The following is a 12351-nucleotide window of genomic DNA, read 5'->3' as shown; positions in this document are numbered from 1 at the left end:
TTATATTTCTATTTCCTTTATTAACAGTAAATGTACAACTTTTTACATATGCACACTCGATGGTGTTTCTACCACAATTAAACCACCATTCCCATGAATATATAACTGCATGAAACATTCACAATACCATCTGAAACCAAATTAAGTACTGATATGGATACTTTAGTAACATGATGTAAAAGCAGCAATGCTAAAGCTGAATGAATGCACTAGCTACTCTCACGAGGATCATGAGCAAACAATATAGGAATAATGTCCCATGGACTACAGTAATCATTAAATATATCCATGATCCACAGTGGTTGTGTTGACGTCCAGATGATTCCCAAAGTGACTAGTTGAAGCAGTCCTGTCAGATCAAAAACAAAATGTTTCACGGCTGTTCACACATCCATAAAACAGACAAGAATTCAGAAATCTGTGACCCTGCCTTTGCGCTCCCAGTCCCCATAGCGAGTCGGTTCAGGGCCACGAGGGCCCCCGATTTCCCCAGTGATGGGATTTACGTCATCTGGAAATCGCTCTAGCGGTTCCTTCTCAAGGACTGGGTTCCTCTGCTCGTCTGAGGTCTCAATCTGGTCGTCTAGCTTCCCTCCCGGGGTCTTGCCCTTCCTCCTACCAGATTTGTTCCCATCGTCAGAGTGATGGCGCAGAGTGGCGAGGACTGGAATCCGAGATCCACTTGATGATAGGATATTGTCTGTAGTGATAATGTTTTTTATTGGTCAGTGATAGAAATCAAAGGTGAGCAAACAGTTTTGAAGTTGTTTCCAAGAGCTTTAGATGCAGGGTCTTCCCTACAGCACCTATGAAAATCTGAAGCTCACAATAACAGCGGAAAATATATCGCACATAAATTGAGCATTGTAGGCATCATGATAAAATTATTAACTCTCTTTTTTTGGCTTTGATTAACAGTAACCATGCAACATTTACAAATTTCTCCATTTCACGCTGTGTTCGCCCTCAGGCTTCATCTATTGCATAATCATATTACCATGTCCATATATCATTAGTTTGGAAGCATTTTTTATTCAAATGTCCAAGCATTATCACCAGATTTAGTTGTTGAAACTCTGTAGGGCCTAATGAACTACCATGCGTTACGCAGTAACTTACATAAAGAACGTGAAAGAACTCGCACGTTTCTCCCCACTGCAGCCATGTTTACATCTGAAGGTGAAGGTCGTTGTGATCGAAGCGGGTTGTTCAAAAAGGCATCTAACTCTATGCGAACACAGCTTTATGTTTGGTAATATTGTTGCGATGGATACGGAAGAAATATTAAGGTTTATGCCATATATTTTGTTATTTCATTTATAAACGAATCTTATGTAATTGACTTTATCTCGAAAATGACTTAATAAGTCGTTTTGGGAGTGATTTTAAATTACGTCTTTTTAAAAAACCCTGAGTTAAACTGGTTCCCGGCTTCCTATGCGCAACCTAACACGAAGAGACTGGGCCCAGCTTAAGAGTTAGTGAGTTTGATTTCATCACGCTTTGAACAATATTTCAGTTAAATCAGGCCACATCAGGTTAATGTTGGAGGAAAGACCGAAGTGATGCAGGACTTGGACGTTAATCACCGGTTCAACACACACGAGTATGGGTATCGTGCTGACACACATCGAAACATAATCAGGGCGAACCGGGATTCGAACCCACGATCATAGGTTTACTAGCACGCCTAAGGGACGCAACTCCGTATAGCGATTATCGTAGCTTTTACGATTTGGGCACGAGTACATTTCGAACAATTATTAGAGGGAGGATTTTGTTAATAGCCATTTCTTGCAAGAACATTCCTGCATATATTTTACGTACACTTCAGTAACCATTGAAGAGGGCGTGAGTCAGCCAATGTTTACCCCCTTTGTAGCAATATTTCAGCAATATCACAACGGGGGTCACTTGCAGTGGTATCACACATTATACCCTTGTATGGAACCCGAACCCTTAGGCTACCGTCCCTGACTACTGGAGAATTAATGGGTTGTGTTACCTTTCCTAAAATGTAATATATATTTTTTTGTTTTCCAAATATAATCATACGTTTGTTTCCCACGAATGTCTTTTTTTAAAGAAAATGTGGGTTTCCATATCTCAAGCGGAGACATTAGGTCAGTTGGCCTGTTGTTGGAACGACGTCACCAAAACATTACGTCATCGTCACTTTTTTGTTGTTGCGACAATTCGTTCATATGACGTCCCGTTGTTTTGTCCCGTTCTCAAACAATGAAAACAATCAAAGAGTTGACACATGGAAATTATATGATTTTGATGAATTTGTTCAAAATAACAGTTTGAAGACAGACTTTTTGACCTATCAAGGAGTAAAACTAACAATAGTCTGGTATTTAAAGAATAACAATATCAGACAATGTGCTAAAGTTTGCCAAAGGCCTATACTGCCATATCATGTATAAAACATGAACTATAAAAAGGGAAGCAAGGTATTTTATGAAGCCCTATTAAACCCTAAATTTATAAAACATAAGTGTCACGGTAAATGGGAAGATTATCTTGAAAAACAGTATACAGACACAGAGTGGACAAACTTTAACCTTTTGGCAAAAAGATGTACACACAGTTCTGAATTAAGATGGTTCCACTTTAAAGTTATACATAATATTTTAAGTACTGACAGTTATTTATTTAAAATTGGATATGTTGAATCGCCAGTTTTCTCATTATGTAATGAACCATCTGAAACAATTACTCATGTATTATGTAATTGTCACTATGCTGCTGATATGTCGATGAAACTTTCAGATTGGCTTGGAAACTATACATAAGGCAGAGTTAATTTTAATAAGGAACATACACTGTCTGGATTTAAAAAGAAGAATAACAATTCACTCAGTGCAGTTATTATGGTAACAAAATATATGCCGTACACATTTAATAGAAAAAAAGTAAAACCAATCGTTTTACTAATTTAAAAATAAATACTTCGATATTATGAAATAACAAAATATAATGCATATTCAAATTGTAATTATGGTTGTTTCCATGCCTTCTGGTCTTCTCTACATGTATTATTTAGAGACTGTATAACTCTGATATCTGATCTGCCCATGCTACAAACATGCCAATAATGTCAAATAAATCCATGCACACTCTATGTTTGATATGGAAATGGAAAATATGATGGAAAATGGAATAAATAAATAAATTAAAAATAACAAAAAGAGTTAGAACGGACAAGCCATTCAGCAGTGATATTGATAAATTAAGGTAAAAGACACTGTGCTTTGAATATAGAGCTCGGTTACCTGTAGATTCAACTGCGCGCGCTGAATTGAATGTGGAACCGAACGGCGGTTTTGCGACTTTGCCCTTAGTAACCTAATATTGTACATATAATTATTTAACAATGCCTATCGACAATGACTGAAAAAGAAGTACTATTCTATAAATATAGGCTAACGCGTGGATTCGCGGTCAAATCATCTGTTTCAATGAGACTGGGTTTCATGTGATTTGATAACCAGTGTCTAATAATTTTCAAATTCATGCCCCTTGCGACCATACGGTGACCCTGAGCGTAATTCGTTTGCAGTACTGTAACAGGACTGTTAGAAATAAACCCTTTGAATGTAACCTGTTTGTTTCCGGAACAGAGTAGGCCATCTATACTTCATGTGCGAGACCACTATAATATAGAGATGGGGTTTAATGTTTTGTGTGAGACTTGGCAGACTGTGTCATCGTACCCCGACAAGAGGGATCTATACTCCTGCTATCAGACACTGGTTTCTCCGGTCCAGGCTTGATCATGATCAGGTCACAATGATTTAGCTGTTATACTGAAGAATACACTGTAAAATAGCCTTGCACCACGGCTGTACTGAAAGGTAAGTTCATGGATGTGTAGTAATTCCTAATAGGCAAGTCTAGATATGTGGACAGTACAAAGGGACAACGTGTTCTTATTATTTACATTACCTAGAAGTTATGACTTAAATTAATTATTATTGCCTTAGAGTCTTGTGCAAGTCTAGCCGTAAAACAACATTCATTCCACAAAGTCGTGGATGATGATGTTGTGTTAATGATTCATGGGCACAGAAAAAAATACATAACCCTAAGATTAGATCAACAATATCTAAAACCTAGATCTAAATTTCAAACTCTAAAGGTATTTGCATATATTCGGCTTTTGTTTGCTCTAATGTGACTGTTACAAACTCGTCAATGCAATAGATTGTAAATTATGGGGTACAACTTTCATGGCCATTTAGCACTACTGCTAAATTGTTAACATCATTACTTTTTGAATTAGTTCCATGAAAGCATGTACAAGTTGAAATGAACAAAGTATAATTTTCATTCATACAAAGAAATCTGGTAACATCATTTATTTTCCCCTTTTCTTAAAATATCCACATCTTGCTTGCCAAAAAGTGTCGTTCTCATTGCTTGTCCTTTTTCTTAACAACACTCGTCAGCGTCTATCACCCCTGGAAATATAAGTGTCGGTCGCTGATGTGACAGTTTACACAAACAATGAACCTTAAACGTAATTATGGACACATTGCATATGTTTATTGATAAATATCTACCTGTGTTCATCACATTCACTATGGAAAACAGCAACACTTTACTTATCAGCTGATCAGGGATAATAACACTATGAACGGTGTCGTTTTGTTCACTGTTATGTGAAACAGGCTATAACTCTATAGTGAACTGGAAGTGCTTGGCCCCCTCTGTTCACATGCGCATAGTGAACAAAGCATCTCGCAGATTCGGCGGAAGAGACAGTGAACTGTGCAACTTTAGTTGTCCAGGGTGACATTTGGTACGTATTCCCCGAGATCACTGAGCTATGCTTCTCCATACACCCCGTAATCTGTGACCTAGTTTTCCGACCTGAACTGGCTGTTCAGCGCATGTGAACGATCCCTGAACGTTGGGCACTGAGGTAGTCCAAGTGTTCAGTGACCGACTGCTCAGTGTTTGTAAACAGACCGTGCATTATTTGGTTCATTGTGACATCTGGAGCATTACTTACACGTGTTCTATGTCCTTGGGGATGATTAAGGTGCTGAATGTCAGATTAACAATTGATGTCTGGTACTAACGGTATATTTGTGGACAATCAAGGGGAAATAATGCTAATTTTCTACCGCGCAGAAGGTGGCGAATTATGATTGTTGATACAAATCCATGAACATCTAATGACAGTTTTATACATTTTCAAAATATTTGGAATTTGTAACCAGATGATATTAGTTGAGAACTGTGCAGTGTACCAAGTTTTCCAATTATCCAACATATATATAATATAACGAAACATTGTTAAATTGTATTCTGATATTACTGTGTGATATATTTGATATTTCTCGTGATTTTTTTTTATCCAATGTATGTATATATAAATATATCACTGCATGCTTGAATAATGCAACATTACTATATCACATTGGTTGCAATTATGTATAAATCACTGTATGTTTGAATAATTTAACATTCATAAATCACATTAGTTACAGTGTCACTGCATGCTGAATTAATGCCACATTAATAAGTCACATTAGTTACAGTGTTGCATGATTATATCACTGCATGCTGAATTAATGCCACATTAATAAATCACATTAGTTACAGTGTTGCATACATAAATCACTGCATGCTGAATTAATGCAACATTAATAAATCACATTAGTTACTGTGTTGCATAAATAAATCACTGCGTGCTGAATTAATGCAACAATTATGCATCACAACTGTTAACATGCTGTACACATAAATCACTGCATGCTGAAATAATGCAACATCAATAAATCACAATATCCACTTTTGTTAAGAATGAAAGATATTTGGCATAGTGGGGCTCAACTGAAATGTTCCTTTTTTTGCAATAAAGACGTTTTGACCTTGATTTTACCTTTGCACATCAATCGTGCTGAAAGCTGAAACATCTTAGGCCATAACTCAGCAACACCCACATTACACAAGCTATTTATGTACTCCATATAATCAGGGGTAGACAACATTTGCCATATCCAACTGGTCCGCAGCTCAATTCATACTAGTGGTTTTGGTAGAATAACTAGATTTAGGATTAAAACAACTGGTCTCTCTAAATTTTCACTAGTCTCAGACCAACGGAATAGTGGCCATATCTATCCCTGGCAATGCTCTTAAATTATCTCAAAATTCATTTTTTGCTCTGTAAACATCTTCTCTTGTGAAATTATCTGGTTGAGGAAGCTGAACATTGGCATATGTTTTGCCATGATGACATTCTACTTTGGTCAAGTCAGATGGATTTTGATGTGTTTGTGAAGCAATTTGAAAAATTGTATGGCAGTAGAAAAATATTCTCCTTATTAATAGAGGGATACAAAATAACTTTGATCCAGAGGATGAACACAGAGCAAAGAAATTTTGTAGCATACCTACTGATGCCAGTTCCTAAGTGTGCACATGTAAACGAGAAGATAAACAAACTGTAATTTGCATGTGGTAGCTTCAGAATCAGGAATGAGAAAATGACACGTTTCTGTTTAAATATTTATGTAATATAAAAGTAAAGAACAAACATGTAGTAGTATGTTTTCACAACAGTTACTTCCTGAAATATTCATGATTGTTTCCAAGGAACAAGGGGTATTATGTTGACACAATCATAGTGGTATTCATGATACTGTTGACATTGATATATCTACAGTGGTAAACTTATAAATATCTTTTCATATTTAATCTTTTCAGACTAATATAGCTGCATTGTTGTCATATTATTTATGATGAACAGAGACCAGTGGAGACATGCAGATACTGTTAAAATTGAAACCCACAACAGCTTGAATGCGTTTGTTATTTTTAACCATGAACCATACTTCTCTATGAGAGTTACCTCCCTTATGGTAATATGTTTACTCCTGAAGCCTGACACATCAATTATTCACACTGTCCAAAAGTGCTAATGTCTCACTATACAGAAACTGGGTAAACTCTACTCGCATAATGATATGCTATATGCCTGTCCCTTGCCTCCTAGCCGCTGCAGGTGAGGAGTGCAAGTGCTCTAGGGCAGGTAAAGCAGTCTAGGATAGAGTGTCTCCCTCTTATGAGTGTTGCTGACAATCTATCTATCTATCATATGTGAAACAAAGATTAAGTTTCTTTTTTACATCTTTCCAACTATTACTCATCCCCATGTAACTTTCTCAAACAAAAAACAGTAAGGCTCAGAGTTGAATCTTTGTAGCATCGATGTTACACAATAGTACATTTATCTTAGCAGATTTAGATTTAGATTAGTTGTAAATACTTTTTAACATGTTTGATACCTCAGTATTAATGCAGAAAATATTTGAATAGCAATGTTGACAGCAACCTTTGGTAAGTTAGGGTCTGTCTTTGTTGACATGATATTAAGACTGTTGTCTACATATCCAGGTGAGCTACAGTATTTTCGATGATCACGTTGATGTTGGAGAAGGCCATTGGATGATCATATTAACGTTGGAGACCATCTTGTGAATTGTGAAGGCAAATTACATTGTAATATCATGTCTACATTCATATCTTCTTAATTCCACTCAGTGCAGAGTTGTGTCCCTTGGGCACACCAGAAGCCTATGATTGTGGGGTCGAATCCTGGTTTGCCCCGAATATGTTTCTAGGTTAGTCAACACCATATCTGTGCTCGTTGGTTTTACCAAAGTGGTAAACATCTGAGACTTGCATCACTTTGGGATTTCCTCCGACATTAAGCTGACACGCCGTGATATAACTGGAATACTGTTCAAAGCAGTGTTTAACCCAACTCCCTCACTCACTCTTTTATTCAACTAAATATGTTGTGGAGTGATCAGTTTAATGTAACTGCACGCGATGAAACATGACTTATACTCTATTCTTTTGTTTCAGTTTCACATCTGATGCCAGTGGTGACACCTGCTGGGTTGAAATGCCAACCTCTGCCGAGGCAGACAACCAGTTAAACCAGTTACAGACATGTAGAGTGACACAGCTGACCTTCAACAATGTCTGAAGGTCAAGGTCAGGGGACAACTCAAGCCACACCCACCTCCTCCACCACAACTGTTGCCAACCCCAAAAGTTCTGCGAGCTTCTCATCAGTCTCCCATGTTCCCACCCCCAGCTCCGAGAGCTACCCCTCAGTCTCCCACGTTCCCACCCCCAGCTCCGAGAGCTACCCCTCAGTCTCCCACGTTCCCACCTCCAGCTCCGATAGCTACCCCTCAGTCTCCCACGTTCCCACCCCCAGCTCCGAGAGCTACCCCTCAGTCTCCCACGTTCCCACCCCCAGCTCCGAGAGCTACCCCTCAGTCTCCCACGTTCCCACCCCCAGCTCCGATAGCTACCCCTCGGCCTCCCATGTCCCCACCCCCAGCTCTGAGAACTATATGGTGTTCAACATACATGAGGCAACAGTCACCATGCCTCAGACTTCAGACTTCCACATGGTCAGTGCACTGAATCTCAAAACTCAGGACAATGATCCGCCACAGCCTGCGGACTACACATTCGGTAACCTTCAATACAGCATTAAACCAACCAAAGCCAGGAATGACCTTTCTCTTGCCAACAAAGTTCGTCTTATTCGTGAATCAGAAAGTACTGGAAAGAGTCAGAGACAGTTAGCTGCAGAGTTTAGTATTTCTCTGGGATCAGTGAACAACATTCTCAGGCGGAAGCGTGAGTACGTCGAAGCATATGAGAACAGCGATTGTCCAACTCCACCTGCCAAGCTCCCAAGAAGGATATTCCCAAAGAAACCTGATTTTGATGTTTTGAATGCCCTTATAGTGAAATGGGCAGAAATAGCCCAAACCAAAAATATCCCCATATCCAGAGCATTAGTGCAAGAGAAGGCCAAAGAGTTTGCCAAGAAGCTGAACATGTACAGTTTCTCCCCATCCCAGGTGTGGCTGGAGAACATCCAGAAACTCCTTCATTTGCCTTTGCATTCTAGTGCGGAGAACTCCGACCTGACGGCCAAGTTGTACACAGTGTGGATGAAGATGTTGCCATACCTGGTGCAAGGGTATGAACCAGAGAACGTGTTCACCTGTGGCGAGACTGCTCTGTTCTACAAAGGACTGCCAGACAAGTGCTATGTGGAGGGTGGTGTGTGTCTCGGAACGCACCATAATGTCAGCTTTGAGGAACACCGGTTCACCCTGTTGTTCTGTTGTAGTGCTACCGGGGAGAAGCTTCAGCCTCTGGTGATAGGCACAAACTCTTACCCCTTCTCTTGCCAGAGTCTCAACTCCCTTCCAGTCACTTGGAGGAGCCAGCCCAAGGCGTGTATGACATCATCAATCTTTGCAGAATGGTTACAGCGACTTGACCTTGCAATGGAAAACCAAGGTCGTCGGATTGCATTGTTCATGGACATGGCGCCGGCTCATCTGTCCAGTCTGGTTCTGAAGAATGTAAGTCTCAAGTTTTACATGGACAACTCTTCTTCCTATCTCCAGCCTCTGCAACAAGGCATCATCACAGCTTTCAAGTCCCACTATCGTAAACGTTTCCTCCAGGCTATCCTGGCCCGTGTGGAGGCCAGCGAGGAGGCGGCTAGTGCCCTGAAGAACATCACAGAGCTGGACGCCATCTACTGGATCAGGTCAGCCTGGGACAATGTGAAAACCTCTCTAATCTGTAACTGTTTTGATGCTGTTGGCTTCAGCACATCCGAAGCTCTGTCTGATGATGGCACCAACAGCCTGTTGTCCAATCTCCCGGAGCTGGTTGAGGAGACTGGGCAAGCATTGAAGTTCACACCAATGTATGCTGAGGTGTATTTGCAGTTTGACTCGCAGGTTCTCTGTCATGTGTATGAGGAAGCTGAATGGGAGAAACAGCTGATTGCGGAAGCGTTAGGACGGCCCATGATTAAAACAGAACCAGAGGACACTTATGGGGAATTGTTCAAGCAGAAACTCTCAGACAGTGCTAGTATGCATAGCCAGTTAGATTCCAATGTTGTTTTGCAGAATGAAGCTTTAGACTGTTTGAGTAAGTTGAAGTCGTTTGCTGTCAATGACACTCACTTGCTGACGAAATTGTACTCGCTAGAGGAAACTATGCTGGAGTCCATCAGCGCCAAGAGACGGCGTGCAAAGTATCGGAGCATCAACATTCTTCATATGCAGTGACTTTATGGCACAATATATGATATCATTACATGGGTTGTACTTAATCATAGGGGATCAATGCGCCTTTCACTTTCAGCTGCCATATCGGCTCCTTATGGGTTAGACCATGATTGGTGGTAGGTTGGCACCAAACCCTTGCTTGTAGCTTTCTACAGTCACCTCTCGAGCGTTAAGTTTCAAGCCAAGATTTAACTGACGTAGTAGTCTATAGGTCCATTGTCATGTTAGACCCAGCGGACTTATCTTTGAAGGTCACAAGCTTAAGCAGGAATAACATGATAACATCAACCATGAAAAGAAATAATAGAAGTTGTTCGGACTTTACTTCTGAATATCTCTCAGGATGTTAGAAGCTGTCGCATCTTTAAACCTGTAATTCGATGTTAAAAAAATATATAGACCTATTTTTATGAAACAGTACTTAGACATGAGTCACCACCTACTCCAACTGATTGTGCATTGTGTCGTTATTCAACTATAACACTGTGGACCCTTGTGCTAACACAGCTTCTTTGGTACATAAGTCATCACATTGTCCCTCCTACAGTTATCTTCCCAGTGATTCCGTCACCAATGAATACATTTTGATTGGACAACTGTTGTTTAGTTTTGTGCAGGTCAAAGTCACAGGAATTGATGACAGTGTGTATAGCATAATATATTTGTATAGAAAAAATCACACCCCTCTATATAGATATAGACTATATGCATATAGAGAGGGTGTGTTTTTTTCTATACAAATATATCATGCTATACATGTCATCGAGTACCTGTGGTCGAGGTGGCCTCGAGATAAAGCTGTGGTTGTGAATTGTTCCAGGGTCAATTACAGCAGTCAGTGACTGATGATGTGATTCATTGATGTGGACATTTTTATGGGGCATTCTCTTCGCCCAACTGATGGGTGATCCACTTCTGAAGCAGGGTTAATAGACTGTTCAATATTTCTTCAAACAAATTTGATTATCATGTGAATCTGTTCATTACAATTTTTGCTAAGAAGTTTGATATTTAAATTCTAGTCATTTCAAGTTAATCACATGGACCTTCCAAAATATTTCTTCGTAAAACAGGAACACTGTTGGTGCACTGTGCAGAGTCGTGTCCCTTGGCCATGCCAGTGTCCGCTGGACATAGGTTCAAATCCCAGATTCAGCATGATAAAGATCAATGATTTCTAAACACCGTACCTGTGCATGTGGGTTTCACTAAGGTGGTAAGCCCATATTACTTGAATTACTTTGGGCTTTCCTGACATGGTGTGATATGACCATTATTATATCAAAAGCATCATTAAACCCAACTCACTCACTCCCTCTATAACAAACCAGTTTCCAGTCCTGGGATGCAGTATCATTGAGCCATGTTGTAATTATTATCCTTGTAAATGTGCCAAGAGTGTGTGTTTATCATAAATCCTTGCTTGTTTTGTTGCTGCAATGTCATGGTTGATGTGAAGCTAATCTCAGTACTTATTTCACCAAATCCACAATGTGAAAATGGCTGCTGTACTGTAATGTAGATTGATTTAGCTGAAAAACACATTGTACTTCCATATCCCCTCCCCCCTCTCCTCCCCTGGAGATTTGTGTTGAGTATATACTTAAATAAACACATGAAGACCCTCTCAGGATATTCACCTTTGGATTGAGAGTATCTGAAAGAGAGTGAGTGAATGTTGTTTTATGCCAGTCAGCAATGTGATGGCCGGATCATCGCTACAGGGAGTCATTGTGATTGTTTATCGTAATACATGAATCTTTACAGTAAATCCTTTTTTGAGTGGTCCATTATGATCCTCAATATCATTGTCTGATTTGGAGAGAATTCTGGTACACTGGTATGTAGGGTATTAGTAATCTGCTGTCAGACAATCCAGTATTTGTCTCAAGTGTATTAATATTATAGTGATATTGATGTCCCAAGATACATGCCAAAAATTGTATGTTCCAATATTATTACAACACTCTGCTATTAAAGGGTATCCATTCCTAACAATCTTGTTTGTGTTTTCAGATATTTGTTTAGTTAGAGAGAGCTCCCAGCTTGTGTGATAGTCTGGTTATAACACAGTGAAGAGTCCACAGCTCCCAGCTTGTGTGATACCCTGGTTATAACACAGTGAAGACTCCACAGCTCCCAGCTTGTCCAGCTAATGTGATACCCTGGTTATAACACAGTGAAGACTCCACAGCTCCCAGCTTGTCCA

The 12351-nt window shown here is 39.6% G+C and overlaps 2 protein-coding genes across 3 annotated transcripts; one reads left to right on the top strand and one right to left on the bottom strand.

Moving 5' to 3' along the window:
• Positions 1 to 5039, bottom strand: LOC124134211 (succinate dehydrogenase assembly factor 4, mitochondrial-like). Its single transcript, XM_046498925.2, has 3 exons — positions 5021 to 5039; positions 1120 to 1221; positions 1 to 700 (listed from the first exon to the last, which is right to left on the bottom strand). Exons 2-3 carry the CDS (start codon positions 1163 to 1165, stop codon positions 411 to 413), a joined length of 336 nt encoding a protein of 111 aa, XP_046354881.2. The 5' UTR covers positions 1166 to 1221; positions 5021 to 5039; the 3' UTR covers positions 1 to 410.
• Positions 4690 to 12140, top strand: LOC124134210 (tigger transposable element-derived protein 4-like). 2 transcript variants are annotated; one of them, XM_046498923.2, is made up of 2 exons: positions 4690 to 4807; positions 7888 to 12140. In XM_046498923.2, exon 2 carries the CDS (start codon positions 8004 to 8006, stop codon positions 10140 to 10142), a length of 2139 nt encoding a protein of 712 aa, XP_046354879.2. In that variant the 5' UTR covers positions 4690 to 4807; positions 7888 to 8003; the 3' UTR covers positions 10143 to 12140. The 2 variants fall into 2 exon arrangements, with proteins under 2 accessions (XP_046354879.2, XP_048259099.1); XM_048403142.1 differs by lacking the exon at positions 4690 to 4807 and adding an exon at positions 4916 to 5050.
• Positions 12141 to 12351: the final 211 nt, after the last annotated feature.

The sequence above is a fragment of the Haliotis rufescens genome, unplaced genomic scaffold, assembly GCF_023055435.1.
Source record: "Haliotis rufescens isolate VD_foot unplaced genomic scaffold, xgHalRufe1.0.p SCAF_1, whole genome shotgun sequence".
Taxonomy (NCBI): Eukaryota; Metazoa; Mollusca; class Gastropoda; order Lepetellida; family Haliotidae; genus Haliotis; species Haliotis rufescens.
Note: the sequence above shows the minus strand (reverse complement) of the source record. Positions and strands in the feature narration are given on the sequence as shown.

Bases quoted from the DNA above. Each gene is read 5' to 3' on its own strand.
- LOC124134211 (XM_046498925.2), bottom strand. From the start codon at position 1,165: ATGGCTGCAGTGGGGAGAAACGTGCGAGTTCTTTCACGTTCTTTAT. The intron at 701-1,119 runs GTAAGTTACTGC...TTATCACTACAG, and splicing joins AGTTCTTTCACGTTCTTTAT to ACAATATCCTATCATCAAGT.
- LOC124134210 (XM_046498923.2), top strand. From the start codon at position 8,004: ATGTCTGAAGGTCAAGGTCAGGGGACAACTCAAGCCACACCCACCTCC.